The sequence below is a fragment of the Ooceraea biroi genome, chromosome 12 (genome assembly GCF_003672135.1).
Source record: "Ooceraea biroi isolate clonal line C1 chromosome 12, Obir_v5.4, whole genome shotgun sequence".
Classification (NCBI taxonomy): Eukaryota; Metazoa; Arthropoda; class Insecta; order Hymenoptera; family Formicidae; genus Ooceraea; species Ooceraea biroi.
Window position 1 is genome coordinate 3,982,598 of NC_039517.1, and position 27,923 is coordinate 4,010,520.

At 43.8% G+C, this 27,923-nt stretch overlaps 1 protein-coding gene across 2 annotated transcripts; it reads left to right on the forward strand.

Moving 5' to 3' along the window:
* Nucleotides 1–4,355: 4,355 nt before the first annotated feature.
* Nucleotides 4,356–27,319, forward strand: LOC109611538 (titin). 2 transcript variants are annotated; one of them, XM_026973967.1, is made up of 6 exons: nucleotides 4,356–9,097; nucleotides 13,183–13,466; nucleotides 13,574–13,930; nucleotides 16,454–16,806; nucleotides 17,530–17,732; nucleotides 17,847–27,319. In XM_026973967.1, exons 1-6 carry the CDS (start codon nucleotides 5,051–5,053, stop codon nucleotides 25,404–25,406), a joined length of 12,804 nt encoding a protein of 4,267 aa, XP_026829768.1. In that variant the 5' UTR covers nucleotides 4,356–5,050; the 3' UTR covers nucleotides 25,407–27,319. The 2 variants fall into 2 exon arrangements, with proteins under 2 accessions (XP_026829768.1, XP_026829769.1); XM_026973968.1 differs by having other exon boundaries at nucleotides 16,457–16,806.
* The last annotated feature ends 604 nt before the right edge of the window (nucleotides 27,320–27,923 follow it).

Consider the following 27,923-nt stretch of genomic DNA (forward strand, 5'->3'; position numbering starts at 1 on the left):
TACAAAAGTTTCCCTTTTAACGTTAATTAATGAGAGAGTCCGCCGTACCGTACTTCATTATGGCGCTATCCATTACGGAGGCAGCCTCTTCTCTCTCGGAGTTGGGCATGCTTTCAATTATTCTCCCTCGGGAGAAAGACTGCGCCAAACTGATTCACGGAGAGCGATTGCCTTTTTCCTCTTTTCGCATCAAGTTAGCCCCGTTAACCATAAGGATCCGTCCGTGGTCCGGCTCGTTTTGCGAAACGCACGATTCCGATATGCCGGGCACGCAACAAGTGCGCCGGTATTTCTCGAAATCGATCGCTGATTAAGGTATCCTGCCGCAAGCCGCTATCTGGAATTCGACGTGCGTCCTTCTCCATGGAAAAACGCAAGTGGACCGATGCTTGTTTCGTGCTACGAGAAACGAATAAACGTGAACGTTACGTACGGCTTTTGCGCGATCCTGAAAAGGACAGGCATGATTCGCGAAGCTAGGACCGTGAATTCAAAAAGGGTGACGAGGCGCCGTGACTTGAGGCCGCAAAAAGTCCAGATCTAATTGCGGTAATGCAAATGAACATGTGTCTTTTATTTATTTTTAATTATGCGATGTATTAGGAGTGTGATTTAGTTTTGAGGGTTTTGCAACAAATGGCTGTAGTGTCAGTTTGTTCCAATAGCTGTTTCCGATAACTGTTGTTTCTTACAGTCTTGACATTATCCATGACATTTAGTAGCATTATAGCAATCGTGTTTATATCATCGTAAAAATGCAACTTCCGAAAGCTCTTTAGCATTTTCCACATGCGTTGCTTTTGTTTTTTAATCAAAACAAAACTGCGGCTCACGGTTATAGAATTCTTGTGGAAACTTATGGTGATTCTGCCCCATCAATTAAGACGTGTGAATACTGGTTTAGACGCTTTAAAAGTGGTCATACTGATGTGAAGGACAAAGAACGCTCGGGACAACCAAGAAAGCTTGAAAATGCAGATTTGCAAGCATTATTGCACGAAAATCCAACACAATCCACTTCAGAACTTGCCAGAGCATTAAATGTTGATCGTGCAACAGTTACGAAACATTTACATGAAATGGGAAAAATTCAGAAAGAAGGGAAATGAGTTCGACATGAATTATCGGAAAGTGCCATTGCGAACCGGTTGAACATTTGCATTTCGTTGATCGCCAGGCAAAAAAAGAGTCTTTTGTCTCGGATTGTTACTGGGGATGAAAAGTGGATCTATTTTGATAATCCGAAACGCAGAAAATCATGGGTGGATCCAGGCGAACCATCAACATCCACTCCGAGACGCAATATTCACGGTTCAAAAGTAATGCTCTGTATTTGGTGGGATAGTGTACTATGAGCTGTTAAATCCGTATGAGACTGTCACGGCTGATCGTTATCGACACCAATTGTACAAGTTGAAGCAAGCGTTGGACCAAAAACGACCACCAATTGCGAGTAAACGACGGAAAGTGATTCTTCTTCGTGACAACGCTCGACCTGACGTTGCGTTATCAGTGAAACAAACACTATTAGAGCTCGAATGGCAAGTCTTACCGCACCCCGCGTATTCTCCGGACATTGCTCCATGCGATTATTATTTGTTCCGGTGGATGCAACACGCTTTAGAGGATACACACTTTGATAATTTGGAAGAAGTGCGAAAATTCGTCGACGAATGGATCAACTGAAAAGAAGAGTGATTTTATCGTGGTGGAATCGATCTCTTGCCAGAAAGATGGGAAAAAGTTGTAGAAAACGAAGGAAAATATTTTGATTAAGGTATTCATTCATTATCATATTTAAATACATGCGTTTTTGAGCAAAAAAAACCCTCAAAACTAAATCACACCCCTAATACATGCCGCTATTTGCTGTACTGCAATCATGATTCATCTTATATATCATTCGCAGATCACGTCGCGCGGTAAGGTCGGCGAAAGCTCCGTGGATATTAATCTCACGAATGCGTAGAAAATGATGCACGTTCGTTCGCACAATGAGCTCGCACGACACGCACAGAACCATTAACGTTATGCTCACGGATGACGCGTTCAATCTGTTACCGGTTCGCCTACGGATTTCGACGCATTCGCCAAATACGGCTCATCGAAGTCGAACCCGAGAAGCCGCATGTCTGGTTTTCTGCCCACGCCGTGACCCGCGGTTGCTTTTTACGGGAAATGCGAACAGACGGGCGTGGTACTTTCGCTCCTTAAGTGAAATAATCCGCTGGATGCGCTACGCGGATTGAAAACTTTTTGCGGATCCAATCGCGACGGCTGTCGTATTTCATGTACAGGAGCACGTCCAAGTCTCGGAAGAAACTTTCAGAATTGATCTCACTTGACGTGTGAGATTGTACGTACGTTCGTGTAGGAGGACGCAGAATTATTTTTATTGATCGTTTTCTGCAGATAGCGATTGCGGGTGTACACGCAAGAACAGGAAATCAGTTAAATTATAATCGAACGGAGAGTTAATGCAAAGCTTGTTATTTAAATCAATTTATTTTTAATGCAATTATTGTTGCGTTGTCCATAGTTCCTGCTATTTGTCATACAATCATTTCGGCGCATTCACGTCTGTAATGCCTCTGACGGTTGCAACTGTAATATAATGGCACGTTTCATTACATATGTGGACTGAAATCACCGTGTAAGAAACAGACGTTCATTAAAGATAATAGACGTCTTTAGATGTAGGCGTATGTGAGCATTTTTTCAACGAGCGAGTCACACCTCACGCCGTCTAACGCTCGCAAGTGTCGATTTAATATCTCAGAGCGAAACACTAAGCGTTTATCGATTACGTGAGAAAATCATTCGCCTAGGTCGAAGGATTTTGATTGAAGGACACGCAGCAAAAAAACAGATTCTGCAAATGTAGAGGTTTTTGACCGCGGCCAATTTAGTAGTTACACCGGCGATTTGTATCTGTATTGATGCATCATCTATATATCCGATACAACTATTTTTCGCATACATCATTTAATTAATAGCCTATCTATTCAGAATCATTGCGCGCAACTGCGATAATCAAGGATGGTTGATTTAGAGATTGCGGCTTAGTGACTTCGGCTAGCTATTTCTACCATTTTTGAATAGTGGACATTGGTGACACTAGTCTATCAAGCACTCGAGAGGAAACACCGGTTACAATCTTCGTCGCAGTTTTGTGGTCTACGTCATCGCTCGGTTTACACCGTGGCATCACGATGGACCGGTTCTGCGAAGGTCCCCCACCGATTTCTTCGTCACGTTCGCCACGCTCGTCGGCCACAATTTTTCTCGCTACAAAACGCTGAAGGAAAGAACTCGACACGCTACTGTATATAAATCATTGTCCAAGCTTATATAGAAATAAATATCGAGAGAAAATTTTTCAGTTTACGCGTAGGACGAGCGTTCGCCATTTTTGATGTTTTGCCACGTAATCCGATTCATACGCCACACACGAGCGAGTTGTATTTGAAATTTGAAAAATTTTTATTTTATATATTCAAACAAAGTATATTTTATATGATCGCACAAAGTTTATATAATTGCATTTTACACAGATTGTGATCTAAATATGGGGAGGAATTTAATACGGAATTTCATCCGCACATTCTCGTGACGTTTGAGATATCAACAGGTGCACGCGCGCACACTGACGCAAGAAAGATAAAAAGACTACATCCTGCGTTTACGTGTGCATTACGTAACTCGCACAAATGCGTGAGTGCACATATGCACGTGCGTGCGACACGACTATATCAACCAGTTGATGTAACGTTAAATACCATCGAGCATTCTCACTGCGCTACAGACATAATGGAAAGTAATGGAATAGGTAATAACGACGTAAAATGGGGAGTCTCAATGTCGTCTTCTTTCATCGTATATTTAATCAGTACTATTAATATTTTGAAAATTCTGAAAAACTCACAAGTCGTTAAAACTTTAATTCTTCATGAAATTCTTGTTAAAGAATATTTCCCGTCACTTTCCACTATCGCACGAGCATCGGAATTTGTGCACCGACTCGGTTAATCAAAATTCGGCATTGATACAAGGCGTGTTGGCAACATATCACATATACGTACATATACGTTATCGCTGTGCAAATACGTGCATGACGGAGAGAAATCGCGGAGATAAGCCGCATGAGGAAGAAGGACGGACTGACGATTATACATCGCGCGACTACGCGAGCGTGCACCTATGGAAGAGAGCGATACACCTGGTCGGCGTGTACACGCCGTATATCCACGCTCTTGGTCGTACATAGTGCGTGGACAATGTGTCCCACGCCATAACCAGACGTGTACATTATACGTGTGGGACCACACGAGGATGGGTGGCAACGTCCCACGCCGGGCCACGTACGAGCGAACGTGCAGAGGTCCCGTCACGGCACGAAAAGTAGGGATACCGGTGTTCTCCAGGCATAAAAGGTCCATGGTTGGTGTATGTCAGTGTCAGTGACGGTAGGGAGGAACGGAGAAGGACGGCGGAGAACCGTGTGGTCACCTAGACCAGCGGCAGCGAGTCACCGCCGATGCCACATCGACTCGCGATACCGAACCGAGAGCATCGGCCACGCTTTTCTCGCATGGAATTCCTAGTCGGCATAATCCCGAGTAAATGAAAGCGAAAAGAGAGTCGTAGAGTTTGCGCCATCAACGCACCAAACCTCGCACACGCATGTAACGCGAGCGAGAAAGTCCCTGGGATCATACTGAAGAAACGAGTTTGTAAACGAGGCCGGTCACAGCGAAGCTTCAGTTCGCCTGGAAAGACTCGGAGAGGCGCGGACGGGCGCACGCGAGCGGTGTAACTTAGTTAAGACTGAGTGTCGATGATAAACAGTCGTGTGCCAGCCATTCGGGCGATAAGCGACAAGTTTCCCATATCTGAGATCCGAGATTCATCGGCGACGCGAAGTGATCGACGAATCGGTGTGAGTGTGGAAACTTTCTCGGTTTCATTTCTACGATCGAAGATCTTTCACGTTTATGTGAAAATTATTATCGAGTAATTGAATCGTGGGTGTAATCGGAAGGGCGTCGCGATGACTATTCACAAAAAAGGTGAGGTGTTAAAAACGAAGGATAAGGGAATTGCGAGGAACGAGGCGAGCACGGAGACGTACGAAGCGGTATCCTCCACCAGCGTCGTCGAGGAGGCGCGACAGGTAACAGAGAGCGAATCCAGGAGTAGCGTGGTGGAGATGACGAGCGCCAGTCGCGAGGTCATTATGGATTCTAAAGGTAACATCGTCAAAGTTATTGAGACATCTCCGCAGACTGTCCAGCGAAGCTCGTCCAGTCATAGAACCGGGAAGAGCTCGCAGGACTTTATAGCCGGCGAACAGATGCAATCAATTAAGCAAGCAAAGACGGCACGCGAGATTGCACGCGAAGGCGTGGAATCTCTCGCGGAGAATCGTAATCTTCAAGGGGAAACGACCGCGCGAGCCAGTCAGTCCGTGCAGATGCAAAATCAAAGCGAATCCCGTTCAATGATTCAACAATCCTCGAGCACCGTGCTAGAGAGTTCGTCGACGAGCGAGGATCGCCGCGGACATCGGTCTACCGTCACACTTTCCCATGATGTCAGAAGTGGAGACCATGCTCCTCTGATCCAGACATCGTCGAGATCCACCGAAAGTACCCGCGCAAGCAGCGAGACGAGCGAGGCAGTAACGAGGGACGGTCATACGGTATCGAATACGACAAGGATGCTCGAAACGGGAGAAAGAATCGACGACAACGGCAGGACGATGTCCACGTCGAGCCGAGAAGTTGACAGTGAACGCGCAATCGCACCTTTAAACGAGGCCACCATTAAAAATACCGATGATGTCAAGAGGAGTGGCGATAAAAGTACGCGCAGCGATTCCAAATCGGAGAGATCCAACGTGGAGATATCGAGTCGTTGTAACAAACCTGGCCAGTCCACGTGGGATGGCACATTCGTCTACGAGAAACCCTCCAGCCCCAGAGGCAAAAGTGGTGATAAGAATGTCGTCGACAAAGCTACACCCGCGAGTTCGAAAGTTCGCGATGACAGGCGGGACAGCGAAACGAGCGTTAAAGTCACCCAAGAGGCCTCCGCTAGCGAGAAGGTGTCGGTTACTGATCAGATCGTCTCTTCGACTTCGACCGTCACTCGGGATTCTAAAACAATTATTGACGAGGGTCAGTTGTCCACGACCACTCGTCTCCGTGATTCCACGATGGCATCGGACAAAATCGCTACAGACACGACAGATCTCGCGAAAGGACCGGTTCGTTGTTCGAGGCCCGGCGATTCGTCGTGGGACGGAAGTTTCGTCATGGAGAAATCTACAGCACAACCAAAACGGCGTAACGATCCCGATGCTGTCGTGTTCCATCACGGTCAGGGCGACAACGTCGTGGGAACGACTCAGAAAACGGATTTTAGAGAGAAAAGCACGGATGGTACGTACGAGAAGGAGTCGTCCGAGACCATGCGAGTCGTAAAAGGCGCTACAGATAGCACCAGCTTCATTTCCGAAGAACGACATGACGTGAGCAGAGAGAGTTCGATTCACGCCGACGGTTCGCCGTCGAGCAAGGAGCAACATCTCACTCGGATTTCCAGCCCGTCTCAACGAAGAGTCGCTAAACCCGGTGATTCCACCTGGAACAGCGAATTTATCTACGAGAAACTACAAGATGCTGCGAGCAAACGTCCCTTGGACGTCACCGTTGTCCGACGAACGGAGAAATGTCACGATTCCGTGGACGTTCAGGATGTTACCGAGGAGCAAAACGTTTCCGAATCGGTCTCGACTTCCTACATCGTCGAGTACGCGATTTCCAGCGACAAGAAGAACGTTGAGAAGATCACGTCGGTGTCCGAGGTGATTCTGGAGGAAGACGGTCCTGAAGATAGAACCGTGCATCGACAATCCGCAAGTCCGGAGGGACAGCCGAAACGAGACACGACTTCACGGTGTTACAAGCCCGGTCAATCTACCTGGGACGGCACCTTTGTCCACGAGCGACCCAGAACACCTGACACGCGTAGAAGACCAGAGGGTAGACGTGCAACAAAGGCTATCGACATTCGGGACGTTACGGAAGACAATTCGATCAACGAAGCGGACTTCGCGAGCACGTCCTACGTTGTCGAGCACTCGTCGAGTCAGCAGAGTTTCTCAGATGTCAGGGATGCTAATCTCACGTCCGCGATTTATGAGACGGTCGTTCACGAAGGACGTCCCGTCGAAACGACAATCAGATTCGACGAAGGCAAGGTTTCGACGACGGAACGTCAGGCCAGTCCCTCTCCGCGTCGTAGAAGTCCCGAGAAGGTGCCGAGAGATAAAGATGTGCGAACTACCAAGCCTGGATCGTCCACGTGGGATGGGACTTTCGTGTCGGAAAAACCGCACGGGAAGAAGCGACCACCTAGTAGAGAGTGTGCTGACAAGCATCCGGATAAACCTCGTCAACACGACAGGGAAAGAACATCCCCGGATACGATGAAGGGACATAAAGAGACTACTGTCGATCTGCAGAACGTCGCGCGAGATAAATCCAGCATCTCGGAGATCGTGGAGAGTTCCGCCGTCGTAGAGCAATCCAGCGCGCACGAGAGTTACACGGATTCTTCAAATGTCCATTTCTCGACGACTTCCTTCGAAACGGTTATTCGCGATGGTCAGCCGGTTACGACGCAAAAAACAGTCACTATTCAAGAAGGACCTCGTAGTCCCATAAAGAGACTGCCTGGTAGTGATGTAATCATTACCGCTGACGTTAAAGAGACCACTGTTGAAAGTCCTGAGAAGAAGGAGCCGCGACCAGACAGAAACTATCGACCTACCAAACCAGGCTCGTCGACGTGGGACGGATCGTTCGTGTATGAGAAACCGGAAGAGAGGAAACCAGGCGATAAAAAGATACCGAAAGACACACCTGGAACTGTGGATAAACGGAGCCCGATTAAAGAAAAGCCTGACACCACTGATCACAGAACTTCGGTCACGATATTGGACACGTCGAAGGATGTAACCAGCTCGGCCGAATATACTACGAGTTCCGTTACGGTCGGGCGAGCATTCATCAGTGATTCAAAGACACGTGATTCTTCGAACGTATCCAAGATTTTTATTGAAGGGCGTACAGAGAATTATGAAAAACCGAGACAAGACTTGGATGAAAAGCCTAAACCGTCACCTCGACAGCGTCCGGATGACGGTAAAGCACCTAAAGATGAGAAACCACAGAAGAGTCCGGTGGATAGAATACAACGGCCGTCGAAACCAGGCGCCTCCACCTGGGACGGATCGTTCGTGTATGAGAAACCGGAAGAGAGGAAACCAGGCGATAAAAAGATACCGAAAGACACACCTGGAACTGTGGATAAACGGAGCCCGATTAAAGAAAAGCCTGACACCACTGATCACAGAACTTCGGTCACGATATTGGACACGTCGAAGGATGTAACCAGCTCGGCCGAATATACTACGAGTTCCGTTACGGTCGGGCGAGCATTCATCAGTGATTCAAAGACACGTGATTCTTCGAACGTATCCAAGATTTTTATTGAAGGGCGTACAGAGAATTATGAAAAACCGAGACAAGACTTGGATGAAAAGCCTAAACCGTCACCTCGACAGCGTCCGGATGACGGTAAAGCACCTAAAGATGAGAAACCACAGAAGAGTCCGGTGGATAGAATACAACGGCCGTCGAAACCAGGCGCCTCCACCTGGGACGGATCCTTCGTATACGAAAAACGACAGGATTCGCAAAGGAAACCAGCAGATGGAGAACCAACAGAAGAATCAAGGAAACCGAGTGACCAGCGGAAACCGATTGAGCAAGGAAAGAAACCGACAGATCAGAGAGACAGGCCGACTCCGATTGTCCGAAAACCGACAGGTGACAAAAAGCCGCAGCAGGATGCCACGGAAATGAGATATATCGAAGATGTCGCGGATATCACGCGTACATCTGAAATGCTCCAGCAATCCTCTTACGTAATTGATCAGTCTGCGAGTTTTACTTCTGTACAAGATGTACGTAACGTAACGGACGAGCGCGTCATCACTGAATTTACTAAGGACACACGCAAGGATGTGGTGAGTAATTGAGTGAAACATGAAATTTTTTCTTTATTAGCTGTTTCCATATCGGAAACTTGTTACCCAGAAATGCGATTCGCGTACATTTCTGTGAAATAATTTTTTCGCTCGAAAATATTATTTATTTCACGTGAATACGTATATTGAATACAATATTTCTAAAGATATATACAGATGCATGTCAAAATTCTCGGCAGTTGGCAATAACCAGATGTCGGGCAACAAATTTATAAAAATCTTATCGAGACACTCCGAGCCTTGCGGAAGAGGCTCAAGCCGATACTTTCACTTCCAAATTGGGCGAAGGTCGCAGGTTCACGTGTGTGGTGCCGTTCAAAATAAATCTGACGTAATATACGGTTCAAGGAGGAACTAAGAAGGGTTAAGTGGATGAGAAAAAGGAGAAACTCATTTTATTAATCGTCTGCGTCTAAAACGGATACCATTGCTGCTCCGAATTTCTGCATAGTTGAGTCCAGATTCATCAAGCAAAAGCCTCGAGCGAAAATCGATATTTCACACATGAAGAACGGTTTGCTTCACATACCGTGTCTCAACGTTATGTTATAATCGTCTTACATCGTCAATAAACTGTCACACCAAAAATCCAGAAATTTATGGCGACGCATTAATGTTATCGTCTAGTCTGAGGAATTGATGATGATAACCTTTCTTTGCGATTAAGAATTGGACTTTGATAATTATATATTTCTGAAGTCATTTCTGAGCATATCGCGTATATACATTAGTGTTATTATTTTATACAACTCACAGATTAAATGAGAATTAATCACAATTCTATCCGATCTAAGCTATCAATGCTTTTAAACGAGGCAAGCTTGTAAATCATATCCTATAATATTGATGGAGAATTATCAAATCAACTCAATCATTGTGGCATTATTGTTCATCGCCAAGGAATGCTCGTGAAGAAGAATTATTATGATTCTTCGTGCTTTCAGTTCGCGATGTAAATCCTCGCAAACACCTCTGGCGTGTGCCGCAGACGCGCAAGTGTAATCACCTGCAATCAGGCTCAATCGAGCATGTATGTAAAGTGATAATAATTACATCCGATACGAGCGAATTTGGCAGTGATGTCACCGTCCAATGTAGTCCGCTTAATGTACGACCAATTGAATTTCACGCATGTTCTGCTTATCGCGGTCGACCTGTTTAAGTGGCATAGAAATCTTAAGAGAGAGAGAGAGAGAGAGAAAGAGATACTAAAAGCTGAGGGAGATGTGTGTACGTACATATCGACTTCACTTATCGCGGTTACAGCACCGATAGTAACGACCGATAACACCGGATTAAATAATAATAATAATGCGACAATAATGTTCGTATCGCTCATCGCTTTACGATAAATCGTTAAATCTTTACCGCACTGGTAGATCTTGATATCGGGCATTGGTGAATACGTACAAAGCTATGCTATCAACGCAGCAGTGATGCAAGTGCTACACTAGCTGAAAGTTACACGTTTTCATAGAACTGTGGGTCGATATCGAACGTAAAGATAAATGCCACAGATGACACTTTCAACTATACTACCGCAGCGATGCTAGAATATTAGCACTCCCAGAACAACGATTTATGATTTTCAGTAAGAGACAGCTTTCAATCAATTTCTTTCCATTTTTCATACTTCAATTGTAAGTTTTCATGAAAGAAAATGATTCACTTTCTCTCCTCTTAACGGCACCACTCTCTTAAAATGATAAAAGCTTTTCAAATTTTATGCGTAAAATTTGATGATTAATGTGCACATTGCTTATGAAAGATTGCATACAGGACATTATTTTCCGTTGTTAACGATAATAAACTTTCTAACTGAAGAGGCAGGAAACAATCTTCTGAAACTTCATCTTGCTTACGCTCGCATGATACATCACACATGTCGAGATCGACGCTTCGAAGTTCGTATCATCCAACGTCATAGTCAGAATATACTCAACGTTCTGCTCAAGGATGATGCCTACGCACTTAAACTGCGCCGGTAATTTGGCGTTAGTTTCTTGCGCGTTTGTACACACCACGCAAATTAAAAATAGACGTTCCGCAAATCTATTCCGCATTACACGGACAGGTTGTTTCCTTAGTAGTTTGTTCCAATTCTCACAGCCGTGACTTTACTCCGAGTCCTCCGAGGAATCAATAAAATGCTTTAGTAAGCTCGCACTTGCACACGTGTTTCCCCCGCGACTGTTAACGTTTCACCTATCGTCTCGAGAATGGATATTTCTGGGTATGGAACAGACATTTTTCCCGTAAATGTATTCTCTTTTCAAAACTGTTTTACAGGATGCACATTACCGCTACCGATTACTATCTTTGTTGCCGCAGGCTGCTCGAAACAATTTGTTCCGATCCTATGCACGTTGCACGGATGCTCCGGTTGTTTTTGATTGTCCAACATGCAAACGGCTATACATAGAGAGAGAGAGAGAGAGTGTCCTACTTGCAACGAGACGCGATGATACATGCGACGTATACGAACACGCGTGATCGCGTTTTCTCGGGGAATCGGTATTATTATTTTATGAAGATGCGAGCATGCGCGCGATGCCTTATCGTGTCATGTATTATAACATCGATAAATGTCTTACGTTATTAACTAAATGCAAACGCTTTTACGAAAACGTCCTCCACGAAGTTCTATTAAATTTGTGCTTACTGCAAAATGGCAGAGGAAACATTCTTTCATATGCAAGAATTCCTAAACTGATGAATTTCTGATACGTCAGGAAAACTCGTGGTATCCAGATTATATAAATGAGCTTCATTATGAACGATTCTCGATATCAAGAAATGGCAATCAGCTTAAAGTCTCCAGCTGCTTAAACTGCTAATTAGATGCCAAAACTTCATCTGATGTACTTTACGTGAAATACTCTCGAGTGTTAAAAACGAAGCAGAATATTTGAGTACTCAATCTCAAAAAACGTTATTTGCTTCGTTATCAAGTTACCGCGTTAAATTTAAGAGCAAGCGTGCCTGTGAATATAATGAGTGATCTAGCGAACCCAAAACAGATGTGCGAAATTTTGAAGCGAGTCCACAACGGCACCGTGTAATGCAGAACTCCAATATACACTTGAACCATCGAAATAAACACAAAATTAAAGATTGCGAGCGCAACGAACATCGATCGTAAGACGTTTCAATAGAAACACGTACAAAATGTTTTGTTAGTCCGCAAACATTCTCACAAGGCCAATCTTCTTGTGCAAGTTATCTACTGACAACCTACGGACTGATTTCTATCTATTCCTATAAGTGACAGCGATGCTGCAAACGAGACCATATCACAAAAGTGCGGTTCGACGATTCGGCAAGCACGTTACACGATACGCTGTAAGCATGCACGTAAAAGCCACACACACTGATCTCTTGTTACCTGCATTCCGTCGCAGCACCGTTCCTAATCTTGCTCATGCCCGCGGCGTTCATTATGCAGCACGTTTGAAGTCCGTAATGAACACGCCCGCGGAAAAACGAAGCCGCATTTACGACGTTATTACGCCTCCAAGTCCGTGTTAACGTATTATCAAGCCATTTATCGCGACAGATTAATCCATCGATCGAGTAATAAATCCTTTGGTTTTTAAGTACTTATTATGCCATCGAGATTGACGTCAGACGAATGATACATCAGAATTATTATTAAGTGCTCATTCATCATGAATGACCGTGTAAAGATTTACAAGTAGCGGTTAGTCTATAACTGGTCACTTCTTGATACTTGTAACAGTTCTAACGGTTTAACACCACGTTTCAGTTTTTCATTATGACGTAAACAAAATATATCTATTATGTTATAATTCTAGAAGTCATATAAACAAACAAATCTACAAAAGATTATATGTGATAATATCCTATGTTACGACCGGATAATTAACATTGTTGATTAAACTGAGAATCGAGAGGCGTTATTAGCAATCATTAGCAGAATGATAATTTCCGCGGTCGTTGACTGTATTAAGACGTCGATAGGAGACTCATCCTGTTCTGATATCTATCTAAATATTCTTCACAACGAAAGTGGAAGAAATAAAGAATAATTTGTGTTTTTACAGAGGGATGTCACCGAGTCAACGAAGGAATTTATTGATAAAGAGCAGGTGACTAGCATGGTAGCGCGGGATGTCGTCGACAATGCCCGATTCGATACCATCATCAGCTCGGCACCCCGTTCTCCAACGGATTCCACGAGAAAACCATTGCCGGAGCGACCCGGTTATCCTCGTGGAATACCTGGACTCAGGGAAGATGATCGACCTAAACCGATTCCCGCTGCTGGAAAACCCAGTCGACCTACACAACGTGAGAGGAGTCCTCAGCAGCGGACGGAATATGGCAGGTGAATAAAATAAATTATCAAGTATCTTTTTTGATATTTATAAATCGGTAGCAATTACGAATTTCTTACAACGACGGATTTCAATGTTAATATTATTTGTTTTGCAGGCCTTCCGAAGTTCGGCCGAAGTCGCCTGAAAAACTTCGGGATTACACATCGCCGACTAGAAAACCGCAACCAGCAGCTGGCAAGCCGAGTCGACCCGAAGAAAAATCCATAGCACCTAGAAAATCCGATGAAGAACCGAGAGTACCTAAGGAACAGAAACCGGCCACGGGCAAACTTAGTCGACCTGCGGAAAAACCGAAGAGACCACAGCAAGACCACGGCAAGTCGAAACGAGGGGATCAAATTCCGGACTCTATTGACGAGGATACTGACCATTACAGATCGGTACCGAAGCCCGCTGTACTTTCGACAATCCTCCTGAAGGAACAATGTATTTGCGAGCTCTGTACCTGTGGGTAAGTTTTTGTCTGCGATCGAATATTCTCGTCACATGTGCGTATACGCGCGGAAGACTTCAGTATAATTATCAAATTATACTCCTCGTGAAATCGAAATTAAAACTCTCTTAATTACCTTGGTATCTTAACAATCTTAATATTACGAAATTGACAAAGACGTCCTGAGAAGTATAATTAACAGCTTTAGCACGACTATGATTTAATTTAACTTATCTGCACGCTCGTAGCAGAGATGAACATGGCTGACCTACTTCTAAACACTATTAGCGACATCAGAATACAAAACTTGTCGTAGTCGAGATGCAAGTTGACGAGAGGAGGAGGAGATTGTCTTCAAGGCCACCTTTCGTACTCTATTAAATTCATTGCCATGATCTATTCAAAGCCGGGCAAAGTTCACTAAGCCTGTTATATTGCTTTAACGTTGCTCCAGCGCAAGATACATCATTCATTATTCCCGCACACGATCGCAATTTTGTTATAAAAATCTTGATTTTTCTCATTAAATTATTACAACAATTTTTAATAATATTTTTTTGAGTAATATTTCTCTCTTAATTCAGTGAATTAATATGAAGAAGTGTGAATTGCAAATTTATTCAAGTGGACAATATTATACGCGCAGCGTTTTTTAAGACACTTTATATACGTGTATAGTAAAAGTAGGACACGAGACAGATCCTTTTACGGCAGGTTGCTGGGCGGTGGCAAGTCATCGCACGATTCCTTCCTTATTCGAACTTTCCATCCTACGTAGATCTTTGTAGAGAGATACACGGTGACGAATCATACAAATTTATAATACAGCTTCGGTAATAGCAGTGGACGCATCAAAATCTTTGAAGGATATTTATTGCCTGCTCCAAGGAGAGCGCCTGATTATGTAGGACAAGATTAACGGTTAAAATCAGCATTAAAAATCTTTCATCAATTCCTCTCGTATGTTCTTCATATCTACGAAAAGAAAGTTTCCTCAAACGAAACGTTCTTGCTTTAGCTTTTCATATTTCTGATATCGGTGTTAATTCCACAAATTCCTCTACGCGCATATATCTATGCACGTGTAAACTTGACGTTTTGTTAGATTGAAAATCTTGACTCAGATAGAGACTCGTAGCACGGACAGATTCGCGAGTGAGAAATGTAAGTTCGTAGAAAATTAGTCGTGCAATGGCAGTCTTGAGGAGTAATTGCGGTTCGTCTACTTGCCGGCGATTAGCTGTTGGAAATTTCTACGTGATTCTGCTCAACTTTGAAATACCGGTATAATTCCACCCTTCCGGTTTAACGTCGCTCTAAAGGGATTCTAAGTAACGTAACGTGTGATTTTATTCATTAAAAAATACACGACGACACTCGGCTGTGAAAACTCGACTTTTACGGGATTACGTTTCGTAATATTCAGTGGCGAAGAGAAAAGAAAGGATTAACAATGAAAGTGGGATACTTCGCGTACGAAATCTCGTTTTCCAAATAAGTCGAATACCTCTGCATAACATATTGGCAAGAGCACCTCATTTCCCTTTTTTTACCATCTACGGTATTATCCTCGAAATGTAAAATACCAACGATGTGCGTTTCTCTTAAAAAGGGAAAGATACTTTTCGTTAAATAATACGATCGATGTCGTAAAGTTACACTCGATGAAATCTTGAACATATTCTGCAAAGCATGTTAAAATATGCTGGTGAAAATATCGTATATGAAACTTTCAATGCGACCACAAGAACTTAATTGGCATTCTCGTAATTAGTCTGAATCAAGATTCTAATTAACTGAGCCAATAACAACTCACTTTACGTGAGAAGGTACGTCGTTGTTGGTCTGACTAACAAATTACTTCTTCTATGTTGCATGCATAAATCGAACAAATATCTAAAGTTAAGTAAGTTGCGTTGGATAAAACAGAATGTATGACAGTTTCTTACTTTATAGCATAATTCTTACTATTTTTAAAATGTTTCTCTATAATTGATATATATATTATTCTAAGAATTAAAGAATCTCGTTAAAAAGAAATGGTGCAAGCACTTGCGTGACGATAATTGCCTACGGAATCGCAATTACGTAAATCCGGCGTATAGTTTTTTACTACAGACTGTAATGAGATCGCAATACGTTTCGCTTCCGTGTCTATCGATAAGAGTGCGTTACAAATATTTCTAGACACGAGACATTTAAAAATCACGACACAATCGAGCAGACTTTTATATTCATTATAAAAGGATTGATGCCCTTTTTACGTATATATTTAAATCGCTGCATACGCCAGGTCTTTGTTACGCACTACCTTCGTTCGGAATACAAAAGCGGCTAACAAGAACTTTCTGCGATCGGTTTTCTTTCCCTTTATTAATATGAAACAGAAATATAGCCGTAACACGAACGGATGAAAAACTGTTTTTTGCTACGCTTTGCAACATATCCATACTTCATGTAATCTCAGAAACATTATATAACAGACATTACAAACGCTCGAATTTACATTTCAATTGAATATTAACGTTGATAATGTTTCAGCAGGCGTCACCGTTGCCCGCATAACTTAACTCAGGAAAACTTGGACTTTTCTTACGAAGAGCCAGTGGACACTGTTACTTCGTACCGTCAGGATTACGACGTGAAACGCGTAGAGAAGCAAACAAAGTACTATCATACAGATCATCTACGTACGGAAGGCGAGTTTATCGGGGAGAGGCGAACGGATTACGTGGCTACTAAAGGCGAGAGAGCACCAGTTAAAAAGCCCCAGGATCACCTCAAACCCGAGGGTGAGTTCATCGGAAGACCGAAGGCAGAGGCGCCTACAAGAGGTGAAAGAGCTCCCGTGAAGAAACCGCAGGATAATTTGAAATTTGAAGGAGAATTCGACAGTAAGCCTTAATTTCATCGTTTATACTTTGATTATATGCATAACTTTAAACTCGTTCTCTTTCGAGTTTATAAATTTTATTTTCATGTATCTTTTTTCAAGGACAGTATATACAGGGTGGCCCATTTTAATTTATACAGTCGATTTTTTAAAAAACTAAAAGAGATACGAAAAAATGTTTCAGACAGACATGTCACGATTTCGAGGGGGACATAAGATGATACCATTGGTTTGACCTTGAATAGTCGTTTGAAGGTCACGCGAAGATCACCTTCAATTTCTTAAATTGAAACCCCAACTTTTTATTGCAGATTCTTATTCTCCATCGAAAAGTAAGTAACTTTTGTCTGAAACATTTTTCCGAAAAATGTCATCTTATGTCCTTAAAATGATCTTCAAGATGAGTTTTGAGGACATTTTAAGGACATAAGATGACATTTTTCGGAAAAATGTTTCAGACAAAAGTTACTTACTTTTCGATGGAGAATAAGAATCTGCAATAAAAAGTTGGGGTTTCAATTTAAGAAATTGAAGGTGATCTTCGCGTGACCTTCAAACGACTATTCAAGGTCAAACCAATGGTATCATCTTATGTCCCCCTCGAAATCGTGACATGTCTGTCTGAAACATTTTTTCGTATCTCTTTTAGTTTTTTAAAAAATCGACTGTATAAATTAAAATTGGCCACCCTGTATAAGAGATTAATTACTTTATCATTTTTTAGCTACAACAACAACCGATCTGGTCTTCACCGGTACTCCTGGCGAACGACCCACCCCGATACGTCGCAATACTTACACGAAGACAGAGGGTGACTTCATTGACGAAACGACGACACGATCGCAATACATTGATCATCGTAGTATTCAACGCGCTGAGATAGTCAAACGAACGGATAATCTCACCGTGGGAGAGGGTGAATTCACGGTAAGTTCAATAATGAAATTCTCAGACTTCAATTTTCAATCAGAATAATCACGTTTACTGCATGCGTACAACTATTATTCGTCGACTTGTATTTATCTAAAAATTATATTGCAGGGTACCTCTCGTATCAAGGAGGACTTTCAGACTCACGTTGTCGAGCGCGAACCACGGCGACGACCAAAATATTCCGAAGACACTGATCGTTTCTACAGCAAAACGGACATTACTGATAGTACTACGACTACTCAGGAGCAATATCGAACTTTCGATCAGACAGATTATAGAAGTGCGACTGTGATTAAGAGAACTGACAATCTTAGACCCGAAGGTCCTTTCGAAGCATTGCCTCACACGAAGGATGACTATGTCGCGCCGATATTATCACGGAGACCGGAACCGCAAAAGCCTAAAGATAATTTAAAACCTGAAGGACCTTTCGAAGGGAAACCTAAGGATGACTACAGACCCACGAGAGGAGAACGAGCTGATGTCAAGCGTCCAGAGGATAATTTAAGACCAGAAGGACCTTTCGAGGGACGACCTAAAGATGACTACTTGCCTAAACGCGGCGAACGTCCTGAAGTCAGACGTCCAGAGGATAACTTACGGCCTGAAGGACCGTTCGAAGCCCGACCAAAAGACGATTATAAACCTACACGAGGAGAACGATTTGATGTCAAACGTCCTGAGGATAACTTGAGACCGGAGGGACCATTCGAGGGACGCCCCAAGGATGATTTCTCTCCAAAGACAGCGGAAAGGCCTGAAGTGAAGCGACCGAAGGATAACTTACGATCTGAAGGTGATTTTGTAGATCGTCCTAAAGGCCAGTACATCCCTGGCGAGAGACGTACGCCTATCAAACATCCGGATAATTTACATCCCGAGGGCGACTTTGAGAGACCCGAATTGACACCTTACGGTCCCGGCGAAAGAGCATCCATCGTGCGCCATCCCGATAATCTGTTCCCAATAGGGGAATTTCCAGATAAAGAAACCGAGCCATTCAGACCGGCAGAACGTAGAACTCCTATTAAACATCACGATAATCTTCGTCCAGAAGGTGATTTCATAGGAAAGCCCAAAGATGATTACAGACCGACAAAAGGAGAACGCGCCGATGTTAAAAAACCAGAGGACAATCTTAGACCGCAAGGACCGTTCGAAGGTCGTCCTAAAGACGATTATAGTCCTAAAAGAGCCGAACGTCCGGAAGTCAAAAAACCACAGGATAATCTGAAACCGGAAGGATTCTTCGAGGTACGGCCAAAGGATGATTACAAGCCAACCAGAGGCGAACGTGCGGATGTCAAACGTCCCGAGGATAACCTGAGACCAGAAGGACCCTTTGAGGGACGGCCAAAGGATGATTACAAGCCAACTAGAGGCGAACGTGCGGATGTCAAACGTCCCGAGGATAACCTGAGACCAGAAGGGCCGTTCGCAGGTCGTCCAAAGGATGATTATTCACCCAAGCGTGCCGACCGTCCCGAGGTGAAGCGTCCGGAAGACAACTTGCGCCCCGAGGGTGATTTTGAAAGACCAGAGAAGACACCTGTCGGTCCGGCGGAAAGACGCAGTCCAATCAAACATCCGGATAATCTCAAGCCAGAAGGCGAATTTGAGAGACCTCGTCCTGAAAAGTTCGCTCCGGCCGAGAAACGTACGCCTGTAAAACATCTAGATAATCTCAGACCGGAAGGTGAATTCACTGGTAAACCGAAAGACGATTTCACGCCCGTTCGAGGCGATCGCGCGGATGTTAAAAGACCGGAAGATAATCTGAGACCGGAAGGACCTTTCGAGGGACGTCCAAAAGATGATTACTTGCCCAAGCGTGCTGAACGTCCTGAAGTTAAACGTCCGGAGGATAACTTACGACCTGAGGGACCATTCGAGGGACGGCCGAAGGATGATTACAAGCCTACGAGAGGAGAGCGCGCCGATGTTAGACGTCCAGAGGATAACTTGCGTCCTGAGGGACCCTTCGAAGGACGGCCAAAGGATGACTATTCTCCAAAGAAAGGTGAACGACCGGATGTGAGAAAACCTGTAGATAATCTGCATCCCGAGGGCGAATTCGAACGGCCCGAAAAGGCGCCTGTCGGTCCAGCGGAAAGGCGTACTCCTATAAAACATGCAGATAATCTCAAACCCGAAGGCAAATTCATCGGCAGACCAAAAGAAGATTTCACGCCCGTTAAAGGTGATCGCGCAGATGTTAAAAGACCGGAAGATAACTTAAAACCGGAAGGTCCATTCGAAGGCCGGCCAAAGGATGATTACCGACCGGTGCGTGGAGAACGCATGGACATCGTTAAACGCACGGATAATCTGCGTATGGAAGGAGATATGGAAACGTACAGATCAAGGGATGAATATACTGATTTCTTAATACGTGAGAGAACTGAAGTTACAAGATATGAGGATAACTTACGTATGGAAGGTGAATTTATTGATACAAGGTCGCGAGACGATTTTAAAGTCGTTACAGGTGAACGCATGGACATTGTTAAGCATCTTGACAATTTGAGGCCCGAAGGTCCATTTGAAGGCCGACCAAAGGACGACTACTTGCCCAAGAAAGCCGAAAGACCCGAAATTAAGAAGCCAGAGGATAATCTGAAGCCAGAAGGTGATTTTGTACGCCGTCCAAAGGAAGAAGCACCTAAAAAAGGCGAGAGAGCTGATATCAAAAAGCCGAAAGATAATTTGCGTCCGGAAGGCGACTTTGAAAGACCAGAAAAGAAACCAATCAGTCCAGCAGAGAGGCGTACACCGATTAAGCATACCGATAATCTGAAACCAGAAGGTGAATTTGAAAGACCTAAACCAGAAGAATTTAAACCCGCTGAAAGACCTGTTGTGAAGAAACCGGAAGATAATTTGAAACCGGAAGGCGAATTTGTCACTAGACCGAGAGACAAAGCACCAACGAAAGGTGATAGAGCTGACGTCAAAAAGCCCAAGGATAATCTAAGACCTGAGGGTGATTTCGAAAGACCAGAGAAGGTACCTATCGGTCCAGCAGAAAGACGCAGTCCGATCAAACATCCGGATAATCTCAAGCCAGAAGGCGACTTCGAACGACCGGAACTGGAAGGTTATCGTCCGGCAGAAAGACAAGAGGTGAAAAAGCCAGTCGACAATCTCAAACCCGAAGGCGAATTTGAAAGACCGCGTCCTGAAAAATATTCTCCTGCCGAGAAGCGAACGCCCGTGAAACATTCTGATAATCTAAAGCCGGAAGGCAAGTTCACTGGTAAACCGAAAGACGATTTTACACCTGTTAAGGGTGAACGCGCAGACGTTAAAAGACCAGAAGATAACTTGAGACCAGAGGGTCCATTCGAAGGCCGGCCAAAGGATGACTATCGACCGGTGCGTGGAGAACGTATGGATGTAGTTAAACGCACGGATAATCTGCGCATGGAGGGTGATATAGAGACATATAGATCCAGAGACGAATATACCGATTTCTTGATACGCGAGAGAACCGAAATTACCAAGTATCAAGATAATTTACGTATGGAAGGTGAATTTACCGATACGAGGACGCGAGATGATTTTAAAGTCGTTAAAGGTGAACGCATGGACATTGTTAAGCATCTTGACAATTTGAGGCCCGAAGGTCCATTTGAAGGCCGACCAAAGGATGACTACTCGCCCAAGAAAGCCGAGAGACCTGAAATTAAAAAGCCGGAAGATAACTTGAAGCCAGAAGGCGATTTTGTACGCCGACCTAAGGAAGAAGCGCCGAAGAAAGGCGAGAGAGCAGATGTCAAGAAACCGACAGATAACCTTCGGCCGGAAGGCGACTTTGAAAGGCCAGAAAAGAAACCGGTCGGGCCGGCGGAGAGGCGTTCTCCGATTAAACACTCCGATAATTTGCGACCAGAAGGCGAATTCGAGAGACCTAAGCCCGAAGAATTTAAACCCGCCGAGAGACCAACTGTTAAGAAACCTCACGATAACTTGAAACCAGAAGGCGAGTTCGTATCGAGACCGAAAGACGAAGCACCGAGGAAAGGTGATAGAGCCGATGTCAAAAAACCGAAAGATAATCTCAAACCTGAAGGTGATTTCGAAAGACCAGAAAAGAAACCTGTTGGTCCTGCCGAGCGGCGTTCTCCAATTAAACATTCGGATAATTTAAAACCGGAAGGAGACTTTGAACGACCGAAACATGATAAATATCAGCCAGCGGAAAGACCTCAAGTCAAAAAACCGTCAGACAACTTGCGGCCGGAAGGTAGTTTCGAAAGACCGGAGAAAAAGCCGATTGGTCCAGCGGAGCGAAGAAGTCCGATTAAACACGCGGACAATTTGAAGCCAGAAGGCGAATTCGTAGGTAAACCTAAAGAAGAGGCGCCAAGGAGAGGCGATAGAGCAGACATTAAAAAACCTACGGACAATCTTAAGCCCGAAGGAGACTTTGAGAGACCCGAGAAAGCTCCGGTTGGACCAGGTGAGAGACGAACGCCTATCAAACATCCTGATAATTTACGGCCTGAAGGTGAATTCACAAGACGGCCAAGAGAAAAGATACCTCTCAAAGGCGAAAGAGCGGATGTTACTAGACCGAAAGATAACTTGCAACCAGAAGGTGAATTCGAGAGACCTCAGAAATCACCGATCGGACCAGCGGAACGACGCATGCCGATCCGACACGAGGACAATCTGCATCCGGAGGGTGAATTCGTTGGACGACCAAAGGACGATTTCACTCCTAAGCGCACTGATCGGCCGGTTCAGAAAAAACCTAAAGATAACTTAAAACCGGAAGGAGAATTTGTTGGAAAACCCAAGGATGATTATAAACCCACCAGAGGAGAAAGAACCGAAATCGTAGTACATCGTGACAACCTGAAGATGGAGGGCGGCATAGACGTTTATCGATCTCGAGACGATTACGTGACGACTTCTAAACGTGAGCGTGCAGACATTGTTCATCATGAGGATAATCTGAAAATTGAGGGTGAATTCGTTGATATTCATCGACGAGACGATTACCGAGTTACTCGTGGTGAGCGTAGTGAGATCGTTAGACACGAAGATAATCTTCGTCCCGAGGGTGATTTTGAACGTCCGGAAAAAGCACCAGTAGGTCCCGCGGAGAGAAGGTTTCCTATCAAACATCCTGATAATTTGAAGCCGGAAGGTGATTTCGTACAACGACCGAAAGAAACCGCACCTACGAAGGGCGACCGAGCTGCCATCAAGAAACCTAAAGACAACTTGAAGTCTGAAGGCGAATTCGAAAGACCACTAAAATCTCCCATTGGCCCTGCTGAACGACGTTCGCCCATCAAGCATCCCGATAATCTCCATCCGGAGGGAGACTTTGTCGGCAGACCGAAGAAGGACACGCCGCTGAAGGGTGATCGAGCAGACGTGAAAAAACCGAGGGATAACCTTCGTCCTGAAGGAGAATTTGCGAAACGTACTCCGAAAAAGGTGGAACCGGCCGAACGAAGAAGTCCAATCAAACATGAGGATAATCTACATCCTGAAGGTGATTTTTACATGATACCGAAGGACGACTTCACTCCGAAGAGAGGAGATCGCTCACCAGTTAAGAAACCTCAGGATAATCTTCGTCCCGAGGGTGAAATGGACATATCTCCAAAAGATGATTATAAACATGTAAATGGAGAACGTGTGGAAATACGCCGGCACGAGGATCATTTGCGCATGGAGGGACAGATGGACATTCATCGTTCGAGAGATGACTACAAGAAAATTTCAAGAATGGAGAAGGTGGACGTTAAGAGGCGCGAGGACAATCTTAGAGTGGAGGGTGAATTCATCGACGTGCGTCGCAAGGACGATTACATACACGTGGTTGGTGAACGCGTGCCGATCAAGAAGCATCCAGACAATCTACATCCTGAGGGAGACTTCGACAGACCTCGGAAGACCGTGGTCGGTCCGGCGGAGAGAAGATCCCCGATCAAGCATCCGGATAATCTCAAACCGGAGGGTGATTTCGAACGTAGAACTTCAGAAAAGATCAGACCTGGTGAACGGCGTTCACCGATTCGTCATGCCGATAACTTGAAACCGGAAGGTGATTTCGTTGGGCGTCCGCGTGATGATTTTACTCGCAAAAGAGCGGAGAGAGCCGAAGTCGTGAGGAGAGAAGACAATCTAAAGATGACGGGCGAGTTTGAGGGCACGACGTCTCATAAATCGACTTACAGGGTCGTACGAGGTGAACGTGCGGACATTAAATCTCACGAGGACAATTTGAAAATTAGTACCGGCACCATGGAAACGAAGACGACTAACAGAGACACTTATGTACCCTCTAAACAAGAGCCGTCGCCCATGAGTAAAACGGTAAATCGTCGAAGACACATGGAATCATCCATCACGCTCGGTGACGATGCCACCATGATGACTACAACGAATCAACGTAATTACAACACTTATACGAAACGTACAGGAAAGGACATCGCCGCCAAGATGAGCCAGATAGAGTCCGATACCAGAAAGAGCATGGAATCGCAAACCCTAGCAGACGGCAGTGTCGTTACCGTAAGACGTACCACAACCTCCGCTCAGTCCGATCAGAGACTCGCCAATGCCGAAACCGTTACTCATCGGCAGCACACTCAACAAGTCACCGATCGCCGTACCACTCAATCAATCGAGCCCGTGGATTCGCGAAAAACGACCTCCTTGGTGTCTAATCAGCATCACGAACAGCATCAGAGAACGCATTCGAGCGAACATCTGCGATCACAGAATGCGATGCAGTCTCGTCGAGCCATCGAGGATAGATCGATCACGGAGGGATTGAATCATCGAGGACAGATCATACGAGGGGAAGATACGTCGCGTTACCCAACCGACATCACGCACGGCGAACATCACAGACATCAGCAGCACGTCGAGCGCCATCATCAGGAAATCAGTAAGCGCGATTACGTGAACGCGCAACACATGGATAGTCGGCAAAGATCCGCAACGGAGCAACACGAGCAGCGCACAATTCCCAGTCAGGCGCGATACAATACAAGCCCGGAGCTCCGGCAGACGATCAACGGGCAATCGACCATGGAACGATCGCACGTGGACTCGGCCACGAAGACCAGTCACCATCGCCGAAACATCATCTCCTCGTCGTCGGCGGACGTCAGTAACGCAGTACTTCATCGACGCGGTGCTACTACCTCCACCGAGGCACTTCACACGATCTCGTCCACAGCTGCGGATCAGCGCAAGAGTATCTCGAATCTGGCCGAAAGCGGACGGTATATCAGCAACTCGAGCCAGAGCAACGACAGACGGAGCTTCACCTCGCTACACCGCAGCACCAAGGACGCGAATCCTTGGGCGTCTTCCAGTTACGAGCGTCCGCAGAGAATCGTGCGGCAGGATAACCTGACCGTTGGCGGGAGATTCTATTCGCAGAGCGAGGCGAAGAGCTACGGGAACTTCTCTCAGAGTACTCAGAAAGTGGAGCGGACCCAGAAGCAGACGAACGTGTCCAACATTAACTTAGGTGACAGCAGTACCGTCGCCTCTAGTAGTATGTACAAAAGAGAATTTGTTCCGAGACACAGAGGGCCGTGTCCAGCTGCTCTCCTGGAAGCCAAGCAGGCTCCCTTCAAGCATACTAGAGATACGCAGAAGCACAAGTTTTACCTGCCTGTTGTATCCAACTAGATAGATTTACTAAATGATTTCTTTCTAAATTTCTTTCGCAGATATTATGCTTACGTTATGATTATTACGAGACACATTGTGGAATCAAAGATTCACTCGCGAGAATGATTAACGTAAGAAACCGTTTCTGCCTACAGTTTTTCAAAAGTTATACTTTGTTACATCGACCATCGGGTAAAAGTGCATTAAACTTGTATGGTTGCGTTAATTGAAATAATTAGAGATATGAGATATATAAATACGTGCATACGTATACGGTAAATCTATCTTTTCAAATGCTCAAAATTTATCATGACTGACGATCTGAAAAGAATTCCCTCAATATATGCGATCTGTGATGATCTCGGTGTTGAGAATTTAATTTATTTTATAATTGTTGAAAAATTATTTTTAGCGAAAACGATCGCGCATATTACACTCTATTAAACGTTTCTAAATTATAACGAATGTTTATATATTCTAAATGTTAACGAATGAGATTTGATCTATCATAAATAAATGTGATAAATAACTCTTTCAGCAATATTATATATAAACAGTTAAGGTACATATTGATATATGCAGTTATGTATGTACATCATTATATCGGCGATGTACGCTCTTTTTAGGATGCAATAATTATACAAGCGGTATATAAGTATCGATTATCGTTAATTTTTATCTGCCAACGAGCAGAAAGCCGCTCATTATGAATTCTCTTTTCTTCTTAAAACACGTGTATACAAAGCAATAACTAGAGCTTAAATCCGTGATATGGTCGAATCTAATATGACATTAGTTTCGTCCAGTAACTAAGATAGTACGCACATTATGTTATTCTATATTTCGCTGACTCTATAATGTAAGATTTTTATATTATGAGTTTCTTGCTTATGTTTTATTTAATTTTCAGCTTATTTTATTTTATTGTCACACATATATGTTCAGAATTATATAAAAATATATTAAATACAAAGTATTGGAGTGTATTTTTTATTCTTTTTTCTTTCTTTATATTATTCTATAGATTCACGTTCGTTTTAAACGAATGTTTCAGCTGCTGGATGTTGGTTTATTTACTTTATGTCAAATATTTATTTTAATCAAATAAATTTATAGTTATTTACTAAATGAATTTTATTTTTGATATCTCTGTATTTATTTTATTAATGTATTCGCGCATGATTAAGCATTGCACATGATAGAAAGCATTAGTTTTATTATGTGATATTTGCATAATGCTCGTGTACATATCAATGTATAGTTGTTACGTATTAGATGGAAAACATTAGAACATAAGATTTGACATTTTTAGAGATTTAAATTATTGAAATTTAATGCATTAAAACTGCTTAGCTTTCAGTATTAAAGAAGACAGTATTAAATTGAGCCGAAGGATCTGCCATTAAAATTAATGCAGTAAAAAGTAATGCATATGTATATTCAAATAAGAATTTGATCTTTTTCTTATTATTATTGGCATAGGTCATGGGCTGTTCACAAATAATGTGAATAGGTGAAGCTTTATAGGCCATTGCTAATACGAACAAAGATCTTTCTTACGTTCCTAATTTTTCTTTTTGATACTCGGCTGCAAAGACAATAATGACTCTCGTGCGTATACTAGATTTTACGCACCGTAGAGATGCGTAAAAATAAAAATGCGGGTGATATTGGAAGATGTTATTTTTTTACTCTATTCTTATCGAGTCTTGGAGTGGCAGTATCTCTCTAAAATAACTGCACCTAAACTAGAAAACTTTAAATAAGTCACCACATAATAATATAAAGTTATAATTTGCGTGGCGATATTAATATTTCCTATGTATCACTCGCAACTGTTACATGGATAGTAAGTAGTGTAACTGTAATATAATATAAAGGATGTATACTGTATATTTAGGTAATATGCAATAAACAATAGTGTATTTATATTTCTCCGAATCTTCTGATGAACAAAACTAACTAAAACAAATAGGAACCTTGTGCTACTTGCCGGACTTGAAAAATAGTCGACAAAAGTACGAGATGAGATTCGCATGGTACTCTTGCAACGGAGGCATCAACAATTAACGTATGCACCAATTAAGAAATAATGCATAAGCAATGCATATTCGTTGCAACTTATTCGTTGAAGATAACGTGCGAGCATCGAAACAGGCGTGCTGCGAGTATTTCCGCGTTGACGAGTCAAAATATTAATTACTCGTCTTCAACGACGTATATGCGAGATAAAGCAAGATGGTTCGAAGCTGCGGTACCGTTACTACCTGTTCCCTGAAGCACCTCTCGCTCTTTCCTGCCTTTCCGTCGTCATGCTCTCGGCGTTAAAAGAGAAAAGAAGAAGAAGAAGATGAAGTATGGTTCAGCGTCTGTGTGGGCGACTGCATGTCTCACACTTTTTCATTTTCGGCCACCCTCTCTCACGTGAAATCTCAGGGTTGTTAACCCTCACAATGAGGTTGCCGAAAATTCTCCGACGGGACGGTTTCACCCCGAGCTACTTTCGTGCCTCTTTTTCTCTCTCGCGTGCAAATT